Source organism: Argentina anserina, chromosome 2 (assembly GCF_933775445.1).
Source record: "Argentina anserina chromosome 2, drPotAnse1.1, whole genome shotgun sequence".
NCBI lineage: Eukaryota > Viridiplantae > Streptophyta > Magnoliopsida > Rosales > Rosaceae > Argentina > Argentina anserina.
In genome coordinates this window covers 1,744,888-1,769,461 of record NC_065873.1, presented here as the reverse complement: position 1 = coordinate 1,769,461, position 24,574 = coordinate 1,744,888, and the positions used below count along the sequence as shown (strand labels likewise).

The following is a 24,574-nucleotide window of genomic DNA, read 5'->3' as shown; positions in this document are numbered from 1 at the left end:
GCTACTTGGTCTTCATTCTCTCTGTGTAGCCGTCAGGAAGCCATTGCTCGGGATTCCTTTAGTCATTTACAAGGTGGTTTAACTGGTTCCAGTCTTGCTTCCTCTGCTGAAGCTACGGAGGCTCAAGCTATCATTCTTGGCCTACAACTTGCTAAGAATCTACAAGTTTCTTCTCCTTTGATCGAGGCTGATTGTCTTTCTTTGATTTCAGCCTGGCAATCCCCAGAGATTTTATGTGCTTGGTCAGTTCATCCTTGGATTGTTCAGATTGAAAGTATGTCAAAGTCTTTTTCTTCTATCAACTGGTCTTGGATCAGTAGGGAAGCTAATCAAGCAGCAGATCATGCTGCTTTTCTAGTTTCTAAGTCGGAGTGTCCGTTGGATTGGTTCCAAAATCCTCCGACTTCTCTTCTTCATATCCTAGCTCCTGATGCTGTAAGTGCTCCTCCTTGAGAGCATGTTTCAAGGTTGTAGTTTGTGTGGTGTTTTAATATAATGCTTGTTTGCCAAAAAAAAATTATCACTATAATTAAGTTCAAAGATGCACTATCAGTTGACCTCATCAGTATCCTATGTTTCAGGTGACTTGCATCTGATAGAGAAGGAGCAGATTTGTCAAATTATTGATGTGCTTTGGAAGGCCTGCAGTGATCGAATTCATATCGACCCAAAACGTCGACTTAGTCAACTCTTTGACTTAGAGATAAAGAAATGAAGCCGGCCTATTGACTACTGCAGCAAGTTACTTCATATGTTATGCTCATAGGTAGTATTTGGACATGAATGAGATTATCAAATGATGTGGAAAGCTCTCAAAATTTAATCCGATCTCGTAACACGAGTAATCTAAATTCCAAAGATTGTTTAATGATTTTGTCATAGAACATTCATTATCTCATAAGTGTTTCTAAACCGAATATTTAGAACATATTGAACACAGATTCAAAGATAGTATGTGAAAAAAGACTGAAAAGTATGAAGCATCCTTTCTCAAGAAAGAAGACCTTCATAAAATATTGATCCTATTTGGAGTCAGGAACTCAGGACTAGCTTCAATACACTGAAGAATGCAACTTGAAGCATATTTCTTCTAAAAATCTATCTTATATATAGATCAGAGCTTGTAAATACAAACTTCTTAAAGCTACTAACTGCTAAATCAAATTTTCGTTACTCACTGATAAGAAAAATGTAACAGATTAAGCTAAGCTAGAATGAGAAGAGAGTTTTTCAATTCGTACAAGTTCTTTTGCCACATCGATCATATCTGGCCGTGCTTCAATTTCCAGTTGGGTACATGACAATGCCAGTGACAAGAATTCATGCAACTGCTGTTGTGCTTCCTCATCACCTTCTCTTAACTTCTCAAGGATTTTGGGATCCACAATTGCCTGGATTTGATCCTCACATGCTAGTTGTAATTTCAAATATGGAATGAAGTCCTCATATTCATAGGATCCCCTCTGATTTTGTTTGAAGGGTTTTTGTCCCGTCAAGAAAACAAGTAAAATAACACCAAAGCTATAAACATCAGTTTTTTCTGAAATGCTGGCAGACTTAACATACACAGGGTCAAGATACCCTACTGTGCCTTTTACTATATCTTTGACATGTGATTGCTCAGGCGGAATCGTTACACTCCATGAGAAATCACATAATTTGGGAACAAAGTCCTCATCCAAGAGAATACAGTCAGTTCTAAGATCCCTATGAATGATGGGTCTAGGGAAGGCTGTATGCAGATATGTAATAGCATTAGCAACCTGCTTTGCGATTCGTATTCTAGTTTTCCATGGTAGAGCTTCATCATCCCCCAAACCTCCTTTCATGTTAAGAACTCCTTGAGTTGCATATTCATGCACTAGAACTGGTAGTGGGAATTCTAAACAGCAACCCAACAATTTCAAAACATTCTTATGAGTGCTCATCTGCACTGAAATTACAATGTTACGGATTGCTTCATCTCTAGCTTCATCAGCTGCCTCCATGGTCTTAATGATAACCAATCTGCTGTCTAGAGAACCCCTAAATGCGTGTGGACGAAACCCTTGTATAAGGCAGGAGGGATGGAAGTTATTGGTTGCCCGGATGAGTTCATCAGCAGAGTAATGGCGAATGGGATTAGATTTTCCATCACAAGATGCAATAAGATCCTCTAATAATTTGCTTCCATTATCCAAAGCATATTTTTCCTCCTTCCTCAAACATGTAAGCAAAAAGTATCTGACACCACAAATGAATGATTTTATGATATGAATGTATAGCCTTTTCTTCTTTCATCTTGTATAAACTGAAAGATTAGAAAAGCAAATAAAGGAGTTGTTTTGTAGCCTGTTACAGAAAAACCCATTGTCCTACAACTGCATTCGATCAGGATTTCTTTCACTAACTGCAAACCATTCACTACTTGTGCCTCTTTTAATATTACTTCATGAATTTTCATAACGATAGTCGATAGTTAAGAGCAGCGATGCATTACTATGACGTAACTTGCTTTCTTGTTTTTGAACACTAATTGATTGAAGATAAAATTAAACAACAATAACTCAAATTTGATCAGAAATGTAATTAAAGAAAGCTCCATATATAGTTATATACAAAGGTAAAAAGCCTGAACTTACAAGAGTTTGGATAGCATCTTCAGTGATTCTGCTGCATGTGTTATGTAACTCCGTCTCCTTTGTATTGGTTTCCAATTGCACAAGTGAAGACTATTATTTGATTCCACCACCGAGTTCTCTGCAGATCTCTCACAGTCTCACTTGGTCTATTTCATTTTCTTCTGATATAAGGTTTTGGCAGCTTAATGATAAGGGAGATCACACGTGCCGTGTTCTGACTGGTTAGAAATATCATGCAGTGGGAAACCTGAATTACCAGGTCAAAGTTGAGAAGATGCTAGCAGCTGCAACTCCTCCAATAGTGATTTTCCTATAAACTATAAAAAGTACCATACTCTAACAGAGCAACACTCATTTATCTACTAAACATAAGAACAGTATAATACCACCTCCTTGTGAGGCGCAGATCTAGCACGTACGTTGGTTGGGCTCAAGCCCAACTGAGAATTATCATGTAAATAATTTTTAGAATATGTTATGTCATATAGACATAAACCAGTCACCAGTGTATAGTAGACTTGGCCAGCTATTTTCATCAACACCTAGCTTGCCCAAGTTCGAATATCCTAGCAGGCATTTTTTTTTCTTTTTTCTTTTTTTTTTCTTGATTAAAGGTTGGTTCCCACTAAACTGAATAATGTACTTCTTTTTATTTAGTTTTAGAGCTGATTTGATGTTTAGGCCTCAATTCTTAGAAAATATTGTATTTTCTTGTGAGATATAAGGTTTATTTCTATTTATAATTCTTATTTTCATCCAAATTTTTTATTTTAAACCTTGAGAACTCAAGAAAAAGAGAAGGATACGACGACTTAGTTCACCTCCTTGGGGGCCCCGTCATGAATTTGGAACTAAGCAAAGAACCAAAGGAAAAAGCATAACTAAGAAACTAAGTGCACCTAATCCTAGCATGAAACCTCAAAAAAATAAAAACGTTAACCAGTAACCAAATATAAAATGCTTACGTAACTAACTCGCTTATTTGATGACCGCCAAGATCACCCTACGCAGATGGGGTATCCCCAGGATCGATGCTAACTAGAGCCCACACAAGCCTTGACCTTTAGCACCTCAAAGCCCAAAAACACCAAGACAAAACTGAAAACTTGCGGAGGCCCAAACCTAGACCTAAAATCCAGGCCTAAGATTTAGTACATCCCAATTGCTATGCACACCCAAAGGATTGAGAAACCAAACCATGATGTTGCCACCAGTGAGAACCACCCCATCATCGCCGATCAACATTACCAACCACCACCGGAATGCACCAAGCCATGCCGACAGTGAAGAATAAAGACCCCACATCCGGCGACCTAATTGGAGGACACCCTAACTGATCGGACCCAATATCTCGCCTCTAACCGATGCGGCCAGGGCGAACTACAACATGAATGGAGGCGGGGATGCATAAACATGCGAATTCGGTGTCCCAACTCGGGCGCGACCGCTCCACCCACTTGAGAACCTCGTCGCCAAAGCCACGACCGACATGACCCGCTCCAGATGCACGAACACGACACCGAAGGATCTCCACCATCGAATTCATCTCTACAACCCCTTAGGAGAGAAAGACCCAACCAAAAAGCCAATGGTGCCAAGCCACCGCCAAGGGGAAACCCTAGCGGAGCTCCTCTCATCCTAGAACACTAAGGACTTAATATGTCTTTTTCATTCAGGATTCTTAATGTATTGATATCAGATGTTATTTACCATAATATCTATAGTTCTTTTTTATTCTTATTTATTTTATTGTTTTGCTTCAAAATAAATTGTATATATTGTGTAATTTGATTACCATTGTACTAGTTAGATTTTTTTTTCTTATAATTTCAGCCAAAAAAAAATTCCAAACCCAACCCACCTATGAATCCTCGATCCACCACTGCTCCTTGTATCCTCTAGATAAAGCCACACTTCAATAAGAGGTACAGCTGAATCGGTATAATACAGATGAGCAACCAAATTTCAGACAACAAAGTGTGAAAACACAAAATTCAAATTATAAAGGATACCATATCATTATACATTGTAATAAACCTATAGTCATTATTTACCCAAAATATTTCAACCGCACTTCTGAGAGTTCTTTGTCCTCTCCATAGCAACATAATTCCAAACAAGATACTAACAATGGCTTTATCTTTTTAAGTATCTGCTAAATTTGCGATCTCCCAAATCAATAAACAATGTTTTCCCTTTAGCACTTTACCTTGCAGGTAGCATAGCTAAACAAAAAAAATGTAGAAAGGAGAACGAAAATTCTTAAATTGTTAGTTTTGATATTCAATAATTTTAGTATCAATCAACCATTTTAACTATTAATAAGAACCAATAGTTAATACATTGTCAACACGTTAAAATACTGGTACTCTATGTTGCAACAATTATATCAGTACGTGTAAACACATATAATTCGCCTGAATCGATCCAATTTCACCACCCACTGCATTAGGATGTTCATTCCCACAAGGATGCTGTAGTTCCTTATAGGGTTTCTCTTCCTCTTCTTCATTGTACATTGTAAAACTGAGATAAGGAATTAAGGATGCGCTATTTGTGTTTTAATATACAGGATAAAGATGGTAGCTTTAACAATGGAGAAAAAGCCACTTATCCATCAACTTGCAAAAGCAAAGAATCTGTACCCACCCAATGACCCAATAGAATAATCAAACGCAGAAAGACAGTCAAACACAAAAATGAACTTACCCGGATATCGACAAACGAGGCAACCAATTGCAATAAGAAAACCCAGAGAAGCAAAACACTATAACACAAACATTCAAACCCAGAGAAGGACGGACCTTGCCGGAAGATGATGAGAAACGCAGACGTTCGGCGGACGGAGAAAAGAGGCTGGAGAGTTTGCTGAATCGGATCGAAATCGAGAATCAACACTCTCTGCTCAAACCATTTCCAAGGGGTCTCCAGCGTGCTGGGAATACCGAAAAAATGTCAACCAAATTCTTGTAAGTTATGGTTCAGGATCGATGAGATGTTCCTTTTCCTTTATACTCCTTTTGTTCTTGGTTCTTATTGGGTTTGAAATGAAACGAGCAAGTTACTGTATATACTTCACTATGAAATTACAGAGTGAACTTCCAATTTTGACACATTTTTCGGTCAAATTTTTTCACCATAAGTGATTCAATATTTAGGTATGATATTCAAGATCATCTCTACAAAATTTCATCTAATTTGACAATGGTTTGAGCTTTTAAAATTGAGATTTATACGAACGGTTCACGTTGAACAGTTTTAATTCATTCATTGATTTAATCTAATTTCAATACCTTAACAATATCCGAATCAGATGAAATTTTGTATAGATGATCTTGAATATTATACCTAAATATTGAATCGTTTATGGTGAAAAAACTTGACCGAAAAGTGTGCCAAAATTGAAACTTCACTCTGTAATTTTAGAGTGAAACTTCACTCTGAATATGGACTGATAAATAAATATATATATATATATATATATATATGTGAATTTACTATGATTAACGGAAAAGAAAATGCACAGCTCAGGGAATATCAGATAGCTGTTATATATGGCATGCTTACAGAAGTGAGAAAAATGATTTCTATTGCCTCATTTCACTTTCGTTTTTGTGTTTGTGCTTACTTCGTAGCTATACAAATATATCAGGTACTCATTACTTTCATGTCTGAGAAAGGAGGAAAAAGATACTCATAAGTCATCATTCTCGGATAACGGAAGCATGTTATTAGAGGATCTCATTGCTTCTTCCAATGGAAAATATAATCCCATTCGTAATTACTCTGCTCATGAACTTATGAGGGCAACAAAGAACTTTGATCCTGCTGGCGTGGTGCAACAAGATTCATCCTACAAAATGTTCCATGGTTTTCTTGACAACCGGTCAGTTATCATTAAAAGTACTTCACTGTGAACTGGCTTGCTGCGGAGGTAACTAAGGCTCTGGCGATTCGTGACATAGTCATTTCAATACAAATGAGCACCCACAAAAATGTTTTGAAACTATTGGGATGTTGCATAGAGTTCCCTATACCAGCTCTGGTGTACGAATATGCAGTGGAAGGAGTTATCAACTATGACGGAGGTTATGGAAAGCTACCATGGAAAACAAGGTTGAGTATTGCAAAGCAGCTTGCAATGCAATTACATATTTACATATTACAGGGATTTAAAACCCAACTGCATTTTTTTAGACAATGATTATGTTCCCAAACTGTGCAACTTCTCAATTTCCATTACAATTCCGCCTAGGCAATCAGAAGTTGATGCTGATGTCATAACTACACCTGGGTATCTTGATCCTGCCTACTGGGTCAATCTCAGCATTTCAGAAAAACTGATGTTTATACTTTTGGTATTCTATTACTTGTGCTCTTAACAGGAAGAGAAGCTGTAGTAAAAGATCAGGCAGGAAAATATGAGTTCCTTATTCCAAATGTGCAATCACATGCTTCTGGTGGCGAAGTTCAAACCATTGTAGATCCTAATATGGAGGTAGGGGGAGCTGAGATAGCACACAGGCAATTACATGATTTCCTAGCACTGGCATTGCTATGTACCCATTTACCATTTATACAATATATATATATATATATATAATCCATTATATCATATACATGTCATATTTCATAAACACGTCCGAAGACAAAACGTTTTAACAAATCTCAACGTTAAAACCACGTACAATAATCTACTCATTATTTGTACAAATCGCATCAACATGCTCAATATATCATTCTCATCTCCACTGTGATCATATTCACAAACGAAATCTTAACAGTATATAATATAGCAAACTATATATATATATGTACCTATTTACCATTTATACAATATATATATAATCCACTATATCATATACATGTCATATTTCATAAACATGTCCGAAGACAAAACGTTTTAACAAATCTCAACGTTAAAACCACGTACAATAATCTACTCATTATTTGTACAAATCGCATCAACATGCTCAATATATCATTCTCATCACCACTGTGATCATATTCACAAACGAAATCCTAACAGTATATAATATAGCAAACTATATATATACGTACCCATTTACAATTTATACAATATATATATATATATAATCCACTATATCATATACATGTCATATTTCATTGTTTACTATTTTACAAAATCTTGCATCTCCGCAAAGGTAGATTCGTAAATAAGTGAGATTTTACTCACCTTATCAACTCGAGCGTAATTCCACAATTTCCAAAGGTAATTCATTTCCTTGATTTATCGATCACCTTGAAAAGATAAGAAAAGAGTTTAGAATCGTTTCGTAAACCTTAAATGCCGAAACAGTAATAATAAGTTACTGTTTAGCAATTTCTGTTTTTACGAAATTACTGTTCACACATTTACTATTCATGTATTTCTGCACAAATACATATTCATTACGTATCCTTGTACGTGTACATACTGTTTACGTATTTCTATACGTACGAATATTATTCAAATGTAAATACTGTCTCAGTAAATATTAATTATTGATTTACCCTTTTGAAATTACTTTTTTACTGAAAGTAATTTACATTTACATTTACCGTACGTAAATAAAATTTACATTTACCGTATGTAAATCACAGTTTTACATTCACCGTCGTAAAAATAAATTTACAAAATTTCTAATTTGGAAACACTGTTCACGCGCTGCCGCACGTGGCGGCGCGTGGGGTACACGCGCCACTCACCGGCAACCGCGCGTGGTGCTCATGCACCACTCACTGTGGCAGCGCGTAGGGCCCACGCGCCGAGCCTAAGGCTCGGATCAACCAATAATCACATCCATTCATACCTTGATCGAAGTTAAAAGCTCCGATTTGGCATCGGAAAGGCTCGGATCGCCGGTGGTGTTTCAATTCCTCGGGAAGAACTCAGATCGATGGGGTTTGGCCTCCAGGTTGAAGGCAGAGGGCACCAAGGCGAGGATCGGCGTCGAGATGCCCTCCTATGTGCCCTTGCTTCGCCGGCGAAGACGCGAGGTGTTGCGGGGGTAACCTCCGAGCTTCGGGTGTTCTCAACGAAGCTCATGACGGCAATGCGCGGTGCGGCGAGATTGGGGTTTGGTGAGGTGGACCTCGCGAAGCCGTAGGGAGTAGCGGTGAAGAACACGACGGCCTAGAGATGAAGATCGTCGACGATGGGTTTTTCGGAGGGAGAGAGGCTCGGGAGGGTGAGAGAGAAGGAGGGAGGAGCGGGTTTTGGAGAGAGAAGAGGGTTTCCGAAAATGGAAACCCTACTTCTGATTAGTTTCCTTTTATACCCCTTTCTAAATCGTAAATTAACTTCCATCGTTAATAATTTTTACGTACGACGTCCGATTCGAACACGTGACGTGTCCACGAACTCGTATCGATGAGCTCTACAACTTCCGTGAAGGAAGTTTTTACAAACGAGCGACGGAATAAAAGTCAATATTCACGTCGCGGAAACATAACGTTTTTCTAAATAAACATTTCGATAACATTTCCGTTTTTCGATTTACCGCTTCACTAAGCAAACCAAAATTCGTTTAAATAAATTTCACAAATTTATGATCTTAAAAACAATCCAACATTCGCTCCGAAAAATCGGGTTATTACATCATTATTTACTCCTACCAAAGAGGCGTAAGTCTTGTAGTTTTTATTTGCCTACTTGTAGAGTTTACAGCATGGTGAGTCAGCTATTGAGCACAAAAACAAATAAAAAGTCCAAACGTTAACAGAAAAATCTGACACAGTTTACTCTCACACACAGCTTATCGTGCATCTCACGTGCTCCTTAATTAATGTCTGCAAAACCTGTTGTATGTACAACAGACGAACCCAGCATTAACAGAATCATTATGAGTACGTCATTTGACCAAAAACAAATTATGAGTACGTCTAGGAGGGATTTCAGAAAACTGGTTTGAGTGGAACCATCAACTAAGTTCGGATCACAAAGGGCACGACCGCACGAGAGATCGTTTGTAGGTTGTTGAGTGGCTTTATAGGATCCATATCCGTAATGGACTTCAAGTGATCAAGTGATCGATGGATGTATTTGCTGCACGTTCCCAACGGCAATTCCAGTGGTGATTTTGTGTCACAATGGGGCTTGGAGTAGGGCAGCAACGGAGTCACCCCTGTTCTACTCCATTTCCTTGGTTGAGGCTTGTAGGGATTTGATTTGTAATGTTTGTTGGTTGTTCATGTATTTCAATCTTTTTTCTGAGATCCTTGGTCTATGTGTTTTTAACATTGAGTTGAAGTGTATATGAACTTTCATTACCAGAAAAAAAAAAAGATGAGGTCACACTTAATTGATACTAATGGTGCGTGACTCACAAGTCGTGATCGATCCACTATAGTTCTCAAATCCGCACCAGTACGCAATAATACCTTGCTGTGATATGATGTAATGGTATATGATGTTTATATACCTGCCATGTAAACCACAACCCAGGTGTGCAAAGTCTGATGACTCTGATCGTATATATGGTACTAGTACCTACACACAAAAGGCTGGACTCTGGAGAGGAACGTACGGTAGGTATGTAGATGCTATGTTTTAAGTGTAGCCATGTGTGTGATTGATGACTCTTCTTAATGAATGCTCGAGCCATGGACAAGCACACCCTGCATATACCCTAGCCATGACGCCAAAAGAGACACACGACTCATCGAATACATAATCTATCATATGCATGTTATTAGCCAGCTATCACGTACGGGTACGTTCATTCCTCACTTGTTCGATCAGTTGTTCTTATATGTTATATTCTTGTTTGGTCAGAATAATTAGATGTACCAAATATGAATTTCTGATAGCAAAGGAGAGATTTCAATATATGGAGCAATATACTGTATATACGAACATTAGGTACATATGTGATCGGATATCATTTATACGCTGGCTATGTAGGGATTCGCCTATCATGCAGCACTGCATATGGTGCAGATTAAATTATCACCATTCAATTTTCATCAAGTTGAATCTTATGGTCCTTATTACACCACTTTTTTTATTTGTTTGGTCTGTTTTTTTTTCACACACATAAAAATTGATCTGTATCACATGCAGTGTTAGATTTTTTCGGCCATGTAGTACTATATATTAAAGACTTCCTGAAATACATGAGCAATATCAAAACAATTATGCAAATCAAATACTGTACACACAGCATACATGAAACTATATACTATTTAAAGAAAATGATTTAAAATATCCCATATTATCTAACTTTTCAAGGCCTGTTCCCGTTCCCTCTATAGGTATAATCAACGTGAGCAGCAAGCGTTCTGCTCATCAGACACTCGTCTTCCCCAACTCCCTCGCAGCTCTCTTCAGCCATCACTTTTTTGGCTTTCTTCGCCTCCTAAACACAACAGCATATCAAGAAACAAAACGCAGGCAAACCCCCGAAAATATTTGTTCAAAAAATGACTGACTATACAGACAGGTCGAAATAGCTAGCTAGCTTAAGTTGTTACCTCATCATGATGGAATTTCATTGTAGTAGTGTCTGGAGAAGAAGTCATTTCCCGAGCGGTGGAGGTTAGTGAGAGGATGAGAAGGAAGGCGGTGACGGTGATGCAGAGGTTGGTGAGTTTGCGAGACGACATGGTCAATTTGATCCGCAGTTTGATTCTCTAATAAAAACGATGAGATGCTTCTATAAACTAGAAAGAGAGGCGAGAGGATCGACTGATCGACTAGAGACGATGGACTCTATGGAACTATATATATATATATATATATATGACTTACGGTGGCCGTAATCTATAAAAATCAGATTCTGGGCAAATTTCGGCAATTTCGCGATTCCGATTGCCGTGGGTTGCCGATGGAGCTCCGACCGTCACAGAAGGGACCGTCGAGAGGTGGAGAGTATGGTTATCATGATCCACCCCGCCATTACAGCTTGTCGTCGCCGGAATCGGCGAATACGTACCTTACGTAAGGTACGGACCTCCGCACCTAAAAATTATATATATATATATATATATATATATATATATATATTATACAGTGGAGTTGAAAGATCAAACTCGAACGATTCATAACAATTCCAATATGGACTGTATATCTTGTTTTTAGATGATTAATTTTAAGTATATATTGTTGTGATCATCAATGCAGCATTATGTAACTTATGTTGTTTTTATATAATGAAGTGATGAAAAACGTAGTAGAAGACTAGAAGTCCATAGTCCTCACTATTCGACGACGCAGCAGCAGTTAATTCCTTACGTGAATCATTTCATACAAAGTTATTACAAACTATAGATTACATATTTGGTCACGGACGGACATATAAACATACGCGTTGACGATTGATAAAACCAGAAACACGTCTTCCTAGCTAGCTAGGTCTATGCATGGTCATTCTTTTCTGAAGATATTTGGATAATGAAACAATTGATCCTAAAAGGTACGTGAACTGGTGAAGCAAGCTAGGTGAGCTAAATAATTCCTAAAAGGTGATATAAGTTAGAAATATGTCGTCTTATAACACCAAAAGACAAATGTCATGGACCATAAGAATCTGCATGTCCCTCACTGAAATACTACATCCCTCAGCAGAAGGGAGCTACAATTAATGGTTGGAAGACAAACTTCTATTCTGAACCATGAGCTAGCAGTACAACAACTGCACAGTTGCTAAATGATTCACCCGTTATAGGCTTGTTTGCCGGTATCGGTACGCAGTTGAACAGTTTTCTGGAAATATTGATTGGTCAGTGTCATCAAGTTAATATAGAACACATAGACGTACACGTTTCAGTATAGATCGAGCGCCATGCATGCATGTATAGTGACCACTGACCAGACGTAATAACCGGATCAGGTCGATCAATGATATATTGAAGGTGATTCATGATCGACCTCAGTTCTCAACTCCTCAACGGTACGTAAAATTAGCTCGCTCTGGCGTGATGTTATACTAGATTTTTATGTACGTACCTTGTTGCTGCCATGTAAACCACAAGTCGGGAATGCGATGCTGATCACATATGTACCTGCATCTATTCACTAGTCTGAACGCTATGTAGATGCTTAATTCGGTTTAATTTTCAACCACGATGGGGTACTAGCCATGTGTGTGATATGACTCTTCTTGATGATTGTTTGAGGCCATACATGGGACCATGCAAGCACGTACACCCTGCATGCCCTAGCTATGAGGCCAAAGAGACGCACTGATATGGAAGTGTGTGTATCAAGAGGCTGAGAGTGGTCTCGAGTTTCTCGACTAGTCGACTCCATTCAAATATATATCTAATATGTTCGGTTGTGGTTCGAACTGGAAATGAAATAAGGAGTATTTCTCGACTAGTCGACTTCATTGAATTATATATCTAACATGTTCGGTTATGGTTCGAACTGGAAATGAAATAAGGAGTACTTGCGTATATGCAAATTTATCTATTTAGTAATCTATTATCAGTGAAACGTAACGATCAGGTTGTTTGTGCGTGTGTATCATAAGAGTGATTTGATGTTATAAGTCAAAACATTACTGAGAATTGAACCTTATGGAATCACCTAATTGTTCAATATATATTCAGTGTGGAATTTTGTACATGATAGATCGAATGTCCGGAATGATATATAAAATCAGTTTAATTTTGCTTATGTTTTGCATGTGTTCGATCTACACAGTTATAATGAATGTTCCGTATCTATAACTATTTGTTACCCAACATATATGACTGGTAACATATTTTTGACAAGTGACCGGTAAACATATTACAACTTACTTCAATTAACTTGGCTCACAATTGAAGTTTCAAACTAGCTCAGACAAATTAATTGATTAGCTTCTCGAACTTAATTTATAATTTTGGCCATACATGAAGTTGATAAATACAGGTACAAAAGCCGTTTGCATTAGGTCATTATGCCAAGCCACAACTCTTGTAGCCCACAAAAACATAACATATGTCACTTAATTGATTAAGTTTCTCCTGAATAATACTAGTGAATACTGCCCATTATATGGGTCCCTAATTTATAGGATTCTATCTATATTATCATGATGATACGTTCATGCTTGCCATGCTTAAAACATCATGATGGTGATGATCAGCACACAATTAAACATAACAAGTCCTTCTATCTGTGGACGTTCTATGTATGATTATGTCCATTCAAATTATGGTGAAGATCAATTAATTAAGGTAAACTTGCTTTAAGTGGACAAAGGAGTTTAGGTTGGCTAATTTGAATTATGTCTTGATAATGCAGTTTGGAAATGAGCTAGCTAGTTAGTAATTAACAAAATTTGCTAAAATTTACTATAGTCCCAATGACATGTATTAACTGATACAGACATTATATATATGTATCACATGTTATTGTCTCACATGTAATTGTATTCTAGCTTAAATTGGTCAGAATAATTAGATTTAGATGTGGTATAGCATAGTCCCCACAATAACATTTTCCATCTCGTCCTCACTAATTAACAATGGAGGGTAGAGGCGGTAGATTGCACAAGCACCATGATCCTGTTATGTCCGATTATTGCCCTAGTATTTCTATTCTTACATATATATCTAGATTTATATCATAGTTCGAAGATTTTTTTTGTCATATATATTGGAGTTTTCTTGTCACATTCACACATTCCATTCATGTGAGTTTAGATGGCGCTAGTTTGTTGAATTCGCTATTGCATTATTTGCAATTTGATCGTTTGACTTCCAGCCTTTTCTTATATCCACCCATTGCTCTTAAAAAAACACACACACACACAGACACTTCTTATTACTGTGTTTTATGAAGACACGGATTAAGTTTGTGACGGTACGTACTCAGATAATGTCTCTTAAGTATGGTTATCTTTGGTTCTGTAATTCACATTTGGTTGTAAACATGAATGGTAGTATCTGATCAGAAGTACGCAGTTAAAATAAAAGAGAAAAACCCAACTATTCTGTTTAATGCTTTCAACGTCCAAACGCGGGTATTGCAAATGAAATTGAGATAGAGGAACAAACAGCAAATAAAAGAACCAGAATCAGAACTCAATAGAAGTGTAGAACAACACATGTACGTGATCGATAATTTATACACTGGCCGTAGTACTACACAGGAAACTTCCTAATTATAAACGAGTAGTATCAATATGCAAATCAAGTAGCTACATGAATACATGTACTAGCTACTCAAAAATTGATTAAAAAAGATATAAAATATATAAACTTCAAGGGTTGGTTTTCTGTGTATAGATATAATCAATGTGGGCAGCAAGAGTTCTTCTCATCAGACATTCTTCTTCTCCAACTCCCTCGCAGCTCTCCTCCACCATCACTTTTTCGACTTCTGGAACCTTCATCCCCTAAGCACAAGAACAGATCAAGAAACAACAAAGTTAGAAAACAAACCCAGAAACTTACAGCTCTAAACTAAGTGATCGACTACAAGAGAGCTAGAATGAAATATCCAAATAACTAGCTTATGTTATTACCTCATGATGGACTTCCATTGGAGTAACGTCTGCAGAAGAAGGCACCCTCCGAGCTGTGGAGGTTAGTGAAAGGAAGAGGAGGGTGGCGATGATGCAGAAGCTGGTGAGCTTGCTAGACGACATGGTTTGGTCTGCAGGTTGTGTGTCTAAAACGATGAACTGCTGCTATAAACTAGTGAGAGAGGTGTGAGGTTTGAGGATGGACTCTATGGAATGAGAGTAGTTATATATAGGAGTTGAGGGCACTTGTGCCTTGCGCGATTCAAGAAGTCAGATGAATTATTCATTTCGGCGTATGTCGTTGACCATTTTCAGAAATTTCCAAAATTTATTAGATGGAATTGTACACTATTCTTTATCTACATACGACGTATGTTGTATTTTAATTAGGAGAACATTCGTTGTTTAATGTATTCCATACAGAAGATGAACCATGTGCAACGATTTTTCTAGTGCTTATCTATTATGCATCAAACCGATCAAAAGGTTTTATTCTAGAAAGAAATGAAGCTATAATCATAATATTCTCCGTTTCCCAAAAAAATCATAATATTCTCAGTGAAATTAAATTATAAACGGAACAAAGTGAAATTATTTAATTAAATTAAACATAAAAAAAATGCCTCGATTGAGATCTGAACTCTGGACTACAATATTATGTGTTACATAAATCCTCGTAGAGAACATCTCAAATAATAACATGACTCATCAAATTAAAACTTATCAACATCATAATTACATTAGATTTTATATAACAAATTTCACTTGTAAGACAATATCACAATCATTTGTAACATAACAAGTACAATTTGTCCCATTCTATAAAAAAAACCTCTAAATAAAGAAATTTGAATTCATAGCTTCTATGTACTCAACTATTAAGCTAGTATGTATCAAAAAAAACTATTAAGCTAGTAGACTTGCGAATGTATGAGTAAACTCATAAACGAAATACCGTATTTTCAAATATCCCAATGAAATGCACAAACACTAACTTACCGAGAATGCCTAGATAAGCAAAAATACATCCACCAAATCTAAATCAAGCGATCCATAATCATTCCAGCATGTATGCTACCGACAGTACCATCATCATCATCATCATCATACACAGCGGTGGGCATGGTCAACTCGTTTTTATTTGATAGAATTGAAAACATAGTACACAGAGGCCACACACACTAGCTAGTCGACGCCGTCAGCAGCAGCTTTGGAAATGTGAAGTGTGAACCATACAAGGTCACAAAACTAGAATACACACTAGGTCACGGATTGATAAACGTACGCGTTGACAAACCTGAAACAGTCTAGTTGGTGAAATTATACCAGCCCATTCCAGAATCACACTCTTCCAAATTCATCTAGAATCACAACCACCTGCTTCTTCACAAATTCTCCTACACACGTCGACACAAATGTTCCGGTGACCGAAATTCGGGATTTTGTGGTTGCTCAACCTTGGAGTCAATACGTATTGCCTGTTTGGTACGTAGGATGTGGTTCTTTTAACATTAACTAACTACTTGATGGTTGTTGGGTGTGGTTGGCTGGAATAAAAGTATAAAGAAAGAAAGGTAGGAATATAAGGTATGACAATTAGCAATGAAAGAGCTTCTAGATTTGGCTAGATTTGGTCATCCTTTGAATCGTATGGGCAACAAGCTTAAGCTGTGAGCTCACTATCAAGAACTTCAACATCATCATAAATACGATACAATGAAAAGAGTTGGGGGTTCACTTATTTGTTGAAAATCAAACTTCCCTTTGCCCACCACATTGGAAAGGACGAAAGGTCATAGCTTCATATCCTTCATTGCAACAATAGGATATATCTCTATTAATAATACGAAACAACAGGAAACAAAAACTCAGATGAATTTCTTCTTCTCTAAGATTAAATTTAATCACTGTAAAAAGAGGAAACTGCTGGCTACATATTGTACATGTGATCCCGCATGACTTTCTAATATATCTTTATAGGCAGCCAAAATCTCTACCAAAATATAAACTGTCGAAATTATCCATTTTTTTAAGGGGATCAATTTATTTGTTAACTGACAAATAAAAAGACAGTGGTATAACAGTCAATTTTCCTCAATTGGATAAATTAATGAATTTTGTTCTTTTAAAAATTAACCACCCACTCTATTAAATAAATAACTACCCTCTATTAAATAAATAACTACCCACTCTATTGGGTGTGAGCAGTTTCTTGTCTCTTATAAATCTCCTTTTTTTTAAATAACAATTATTATACACAAAACAACGTAATTTGATTTTGTTCTCTTGTGGATAGGTTGGAATCCTACAATTCCATAGTTGCACTGATTCGGTGAATTTGTTATTGAGCTGTTTTTAAGTGAATTTGCACTGATCATGAGTATGAAAATTAGTCTTCTTTTAAAGTTGCTATGTGTTTTTATAAAAATGTGTTGCAGGAAGTCGATGTTGGTAACTACTAATTAGAAATTATCAATGAGTTTTCAAATATGTCACTTATTTGAAGTTTATGACGTGTTTTCTAATATCTATAAAACACACAATATAGCCCTAAAAGTTCAAAAAATTGAATGGTAAACATATATTTCACAAGTCAGGAACGGGTTAACTAGATAATTGAGTAATATGTTGGATGAAATAACTACCGACTTAGGCCAACATCGCCGAATCCCCATCTTCTAGCTCCTCATGATCACCACTTCTACGAGAACCACTGCGGTGGTCTCTCTTATGTCGTCTGTGTCTGCTTTCGGTATCTGATTCAGGACCAGATGCCTGCTGTACATTCACCAACAGAAATAATTCAGATTAGGGTTCTTATAACATATAAAGTGAAAGAAAAGTCTCATCATACTCATACACATCTTGATCTCTTGTGGTCGCTGCTAGATCCATGAGACCTTTTAGACCGATCATTCTCATTTCCATTTGTTTGATGGTATTCATCAGCTTGATGCCTGTTCGTATGTTTCTTATCATCGTCTTTTCCTGATCTTCTTTTCTCTCTCGAATCATTAACCTCCATTATGTCAATAATTTCAGTATCTTCTCCGTCTTTCATAAGGTGTTCCTCTTTATCTTTTTCATAGCCTACCCTCTTTCCCTTTTCTGCTTCGACCTTCTCCTCTCTCTTTCATCCCTCTCCTTTTCTTTCCTTTCCTACAGAAAAGATAATAAACAATTCATTGCATCATACTCAATAGGTAATGCGAGAATCTCACAGAAGCTGCCAAATATCAGGGATTTGTTCACAATTAATCACATACACAAATTCATACCAGTTGCTACAAAACTGCAGATATGACAACTAAGTAACAGTTTTTTCCCCTCTTTCATAAGGAGCCTGAGTAGAAAATACTTTGTTATAATCTGACAGCACCCATTTCAAACTTCTGAAGGTCCATTAATCATCCCAATGCATCTAGGCCATGTACTTTACCGTATTATCACTTAAGATTATGGGATTCCTTGTAAACTAGAAACATATTGACCTACAATGCCATGGAACTTTCCGCAGCCAAACCACATCAAGTACTATGTGATCCTCATACCACTTGAGAAGAAACAATTACCAAGAAATTAATGAAGCACTTAAGTAACAATCTAACTAGTTATATTTTTTATATACAACTAATGGACTTTGGGGTAGGATGGGGGGTTGAGGAAGACTGGCTTGCTACATTTGACTCACATACTCAGAGACAACAATCAAACATCAAGACAACAAAAACCACAGGCTTTATAACAACTCCAAAGTGAAAGGGAAGGAGTACAAAGTTCACATGGTAGATATATAAAGTTATCCACAGTAATTCATTACTAAGCTATTGTACCTTCTCTTCCTTTCGTTTTCTCTCCGTCTCTTTTGCTTGTTCTTGCAATTGTATTATGTGTTTATCGAACATCTGCTTGCAGGAGCTCTCTTCTCCAATAGCACTGAACAATAAGCATGCAATAGACAGTTAGTAAAGGATGACAGTAAGAAAGCTAAAACAGACGTATCCAATTCAATCGAGGTATATAAACCTCACTAAATATTATTAATTCTAGTTCCTTTAAACATCCCTTCATTTTCCCCAAACCCTTCAAAGCAATAATAACAATTTGAAAAGAAAAGAAATCTGATCTTAAATTAATTGAAGAATTGCACCTGTACTCTGAACTAACTTCAAGAAGTGATTTACAGTCCTCCCATTTAGAAGATGAAGTTATCTCCTGTAACAAGCAATCCATCAGATTGACGACTGAAGGAAAATGGCAATACTACAAGATAAAACAAAAAGAGTATAAAACAAAAATATTCAGTTGGCACACAGCCAGCTGCACCTTGATGGAAGATAAGAGATGGAAAAAGTCATCTGCAAGACGTTTACGCCTTTTAGCTTCTTTTTCCTCCTTTTCTCTCACACGTTCCATTAACTCCTCAAATACTAGCTGCAGGGAGTAGAATATCAGAATAGACATTGTAGCACATAGAAATAGTACAAGGAACTAGCACATGAAACAACAATTATAAACATGTAACATACAACGACCTAGCACATGAAACAACAATACAGAAAATGTAACACATTCATAAGCATGGAATCTTATCAGAATTTCCCTCCCCTTACCATATGGCAACTGCCCGCCAACAATTGAAGTCACAATGTAAGACTATAGTTTCACAATGGTGTTTACCTATGCTTCCTATTTACACAACATCAAAATTGCTAATAGATGAGTATAACTACCTTATCTTAAGGCAATGCAAAGTTCATCAGCCAGCGTTTATCGAAGAACAATCATTAGTAAAGGCTAAGGATTTGGAACAGTGGCATCAATATATTTTAAAAAAAATATTGCACTTTGTAGCTATATCATGAGTCATGACTAAGGAGTGTCTGGGTTAAAGTTGAAGTTAGAGCAGCCTAGTTACAAGCATAGACACTTGGGGTCGACCAGCCAATGTCCACTTGGCTTCCCCATTCATGGCTTTCAGCCGAAATCTAAAATCACTGAAAAATAAGATATTTAGGTTGCAGAACAAATCCCTGCGTTATCTATCTCTTTCAACAGCTTTAAAGCGTTCATCATTCTCATACATGCTCTCTAATTTGCTGAATGATATATACATTTACCATCAGTATTATATACTGAAAATGATTATATATATATATATAAATATTAAGTATTTTACATAATATTGCTGAATTGAAGTAAAAGAAATTATGATTAATATATAAAAAGACGAACCCCCATCTAGTGGATGATGTTAACTCTGAGCATTCCTGCAAGGAAACAAGACAAATAAGAACCTAATGGTTTATTCATTCTATGCAGAAAAGAAAGAAAAAATATATCCCCAAAAAAATAATAACGTACTTCCAACATCTTTGTAAATTCTTCACGTGCTTTTTTCTGCTTGACTCGCCTGTCCTCAACCTCCTGTTTTTTCCTTTGAGCCACGAACTGAGGCACGATAGCAGTAACAGTGATTTTCATAGACATATTGATATTAGAAATATCACCAGAGGCAGCAATAACAAGGATATTAATGTAGCAAGCTGATGATGGAAAGTATATATACCTCTATATATATAATTATATCTAAGTTACAGTGAAAAGGATTGAAGAACAACAGCTATAGTTTTATGAGTATAAAAAGGGGGGGGGGGGGGGGGGGGGCATGGTCATGATCTTATTGTAAAATGAGTCATTCAAATAACAATTGAATGGATTGAAAGATTGAGACTAGTATGATTTATTGATTACAACTAAGACATTACCAGATCTCCCTCCCAGGATCCTTTTCCATGAATCAATTACTGAGTATACATAACTGTTTTATTCACAAAACCACGTAAATGATTTACCTCATTAAAAGCTTGCTTCCGCTCTCCTAGTGTTTTCAGAACACCATATCTTTTGTCATTAATTATCACTCTCATGGCCAGATAAAATGAGCTTTATTTCAGGTACTTTAACATATACACAAAGAACAGACTATTGTACAACATTGAATTACCTGATCCCAGGTCCAATCAGACCCAATGTTCGTAGCCTCCAAAAGTGCTTTAAATGCATCTTTAGCTTCCTAAGAAAGTGAATGGGTAAATATCAAGGTGATTGGCAGAAAATTAACAGGAAATAGGCTACGATGATAGTACCAGCTTATTTGAATAACTCATGGGTTCCTGATCACTTGGTTTTTCGTCCGATGCAATGTCACTAGCTTTCTCGCCTGTCATATCATTTGTAGGTTCCTGCAAGGGTTCACTCTATCAAGTTGCTTGAAAAGCATAACAATTATACACTATCACAACTAGAAAACAAAACCAACAATTACCTCAATCTCCTGGACATAAATCCCTCGGAAGAACAAACAAAAGTTGGTGACTTCTTTTGATTTTCACTGCAAAATGAGCAAAAGAAAGCTTAGAAAAGATACTATATATACCAACTACAAAAGAAACCGAAAGCACTCAAGCAGTTAGATGTCGGTACATTAGTTCTGCAGCAGCAGCTGTAGCATTCACAACAGCATCAGAAGATGGTGTAACATCAGGTATCTGAACTCCACCAACATTTTGTTTTACAGGAGAAACCACAATAGGTGAGGCAGATGATCTTGAAACTATGGCAGTTTGAACATCACTAGTGGCAACAACAGGAGCCACTGAAACAGGGCTTGATGCTACTTGAGCATTATTTGTTTATGTATGAGCTTCAATTACAGGGGGAGAAACTGATACTGTGGCATGATGATTTACAGGGATCTTCAGAGTAATGTCTTTGACAGATGCCTTCTCCACTTGTTGCCGAGACAACTTGAAACAGAGCTACCGAAAGAAAAGAAAAAAACATGTTAACAGAGAAATCCTGAAATTGGGACAACATATAAGAGTTGATGGGTGGCAAAAAAAAACCTTCAGTTCCTCAGGTATAGTCCATCTTGATTCTTTAGTGACCTTGTTGTGGAAGTACCTGCAGCATTTACAAGTATGTTGAGGTAAATGAACAGACAACGGAGCCCATAAGCCATACTAATACTAATGACCATTATAATTATCCATTACTCACTTTTTCCCATCAGGACTGGTAAATTCCTTCCAATTAGTTGATGCATCGGCTCTCTATTCAAGGAAATATAATATATATATATATATATAAGTCAAAACTGTATAACAAGATTTTCTCCCAAATAAAAATTTAGAAATAGGTAGGAGCTTAAAGGTCAAAAGGTAGCTGCTTTAATAAGAAAGCAGGAACAGAAAATGAACACACTCAAGAATGAACTTATAATGGTAAACATTACTAGCCAAAATTCTGACAGAAACCAAAGCATGAACAGCATAATCACAAAAATAATATCAATGATAGTCTTCAAAGTGTGCTCAAATCAATATCAATACAATTTAATCTCTCAATATGTGCCACGGAGATGATGGAATTCGAAAAACATATGAGATTACAACTCAACTGCAAGCTAAATAACTCATTCAGCCCCAAGGCACAAGTAAAAAGCTGCTTCAAAACTAAGAGGAATTTCACCCGAGACTGTCCTATAAAAACAATAATCCCTCTCTTGCTCAAACTCCCACACATAATATAACTGTTAAAAAGCTTCCGGAACATGCAACAACAACTCACTGAAAGCCGCTTAAATTCGGAATTCCAAGTTTATTTACATCGCCAAAACTATTCAATAATCAGCCATTAAAATGTCTTTATCATCGATACTATACACTACACGAGATCATAAATTGAAGCACCCTTAACGTTAGGAAAGAAATTAAAAAAACTTCAATTTCTGAGAAGCAAGAACTCAGTTTCTGCTCCACATAAGGACATAAGTAACTATGAAGGGATGAAAAGAAGATTTCAAACCCAGAAATTTAAGACGGGGAACAAAGTCGATTGAAAATAAAACAAAAGAACAGGGTTTCTCTAAAGAAAGTGCTGATGTAATATCTAACAGTTTAAAACACGGACAAAAGTCTAATTTACGCAAATAATAAAAAATACAACTTCACACAGATTTACTAAAAATCAAGAGGCAAGATGACAGAATTACTAACATTCAAGCAATAAAGTAGGTAGAGCAAGCAGCAAAGACCCACAGCATGTCCTACCTCTCAATAAAGTGGCTTGGCAATTGGCATGTACCTGTAAGCATCTTTAGAGCTATGGAAATTACCTAATGCATGAATGGATAAAGAACATAACAAAAATAAAGTAAAAAAGGGGGAAACCTTCTAAAACAATTAAAAGAAAAGCCAATAACACATTTTATTTGGACTATTGTAGATAGAACACAACAGAAAACAAGTGATAGTACCTTTGAAGTCCTTACGAAAATGGAATACCTTCTACATCAAACCGTAGAGATTAGCAATATAATAAATCAACATCTGACTGCTTTGTGATTAACGAATAGGCACAACTATTATTACCATAACTGATTATGGTGATTCATTTCGTGTTAAGAATTACTCCTTAGACTCAGTACATGTCATCAAATTTAATGTCAAGAAAGCATGCATTACATTTGAAGAAGTCTCATTATATAGATATGTACAGGGAGGGGGAAGAGAGAGACTCTGAGCAGTACAACTCATTCGAAGCAAAGCATGTTGGAGAAAATCATTGAAAAAATACTTTAATGGTCAAAATGAATGAAACATAAATCACATTAGCACTCCAACACCCCCTAGTTTTGGAGAAACAAACCTGAACACTCACAAAGTCCAATTCCCTCAAGGCAGAATGGACCAAGTACAACACCAATCACACCACAGAGCATCAAAAAACAACCCCAGAATGTGAAAACCAATTCAAATCCAGAACCAATTATCCCAATTGAACAACAAGCTGACCTAATTCATTGCATTCAGAGAACTGAGACGATTTAGTAGCAGATAGAGACAATCACACACAGCACAATAAAGCATGAATCTTTGAACATAGAATTGGATTATATGCATGGCATTTGATCAAAGATTGAAACTTGAAAATTGAGAGAAAGAGAGAGAATCGTACCAGGGAGCTGAGTGAGGAAGAAGCTGCCAAAGTGCCCAAAGTGGTTTTGATTTCGCGGCTTTAAGATGACAACCAAACTCTCTGTTTCTCTCGGTTACTGACGTGTTGCCCCTCTCGTGTCAAGTTTCCTAGTGGGTCCCTCTCTTTGTTCTTCACTGACTTCAGTCGGAGCTTCTTCAGTCCACCTTGGTCCACTTCACCTGCAGTTATACTAACGGATAGTACTCACGCGCTCCAAGAGAAAAATAGTAAAAACCAGAATCACCAACGTCCAACTAGATCAACTGGGTCTCACTGGTCGTCGCCGGAAGCCGTTTGCGCAGACTTTGAGATGAAGGGGCTACTGGGCCACATCTCAGGTCGGGTTGGTTTTGACATGGGCATTCATCAAGGTAGAATCGAACCCAACCCAAAGGCGCGCACCTCAAGTTTATTATTAGATTGGTTGAAGGAGGATCTTCTCTGGTTTTCGAC

The 24,574-nt window shown here is 36.9% G+C and overlaps 2 protein-coding genes and 2 pseudogenes across 2 annotated transcripts; 1 reads left to right on the top strand and 3 right to left on the bottom strand.

The window, feature by feature from the left end:
* Positions 1-983: 983 nt before the first annotated feature.
* LOC126783292 (non-functional pseudokinase ZRK2-like) lies at positions 984-2,741 on the bottom strand. The gene is made up of 2 exons (XM_050508737.1): positions 2,622-2,741; positions 984-2,223 (listed from the first exon to the last, which is right to left on the bottom strand). The coding sequence occupies exons 1-2, from the start codon at positions 2,636-2,638 to the stop codon at positions 1,200-1,202; spliced, it is 1,041 nt and encodes a 346-aa protein (XP_050364694.1). The 5' UTR covers positions 2,639-2,741; the 3' UTR covers positions 984-1,199.
* Positions 2,742-5,329: 2,588 nt separating this feature from the next.
* LOC126783293 (serine/threonine-protein kinase ZRK1-like) lies at positions 5,330-7,231 on the top strand (annotated as a pseudogene).
* Positions 7,232-14,615: 7,384 nt separating this feature from the next.
* Positions 14,616-15,265, bottom strand: LOC126784519 (phytosulfokines-like). The gene is made up of 2 exons (XM_050509982.1): positions 15,080-15,265; positions 14,616-14,950 (listed from the first exon to the last, which is right to left on the bottom strand). Exons 1-2 carry the CDS (start codon positions 15,200-15,202, stop codon positions 14,816-14,818), a joined length of 258 nt encoding a protein of 85 aa, XP_050365939.1. The 5' UTR covers positions 15,203-15,265; the 3' UTR covers positions 14,616-14,815.
* A 2,455-nt stretch (positions 15,266-17,720) lies between these two features.
* LOC126782370 (pre-mRNA-processing protein 40A-like) lies at positions 17,721-24,160 on the bottom strand (annotated as a pseudogene).
* Positions 24,161-24,574: the final 414 nt, after the last annotated feature.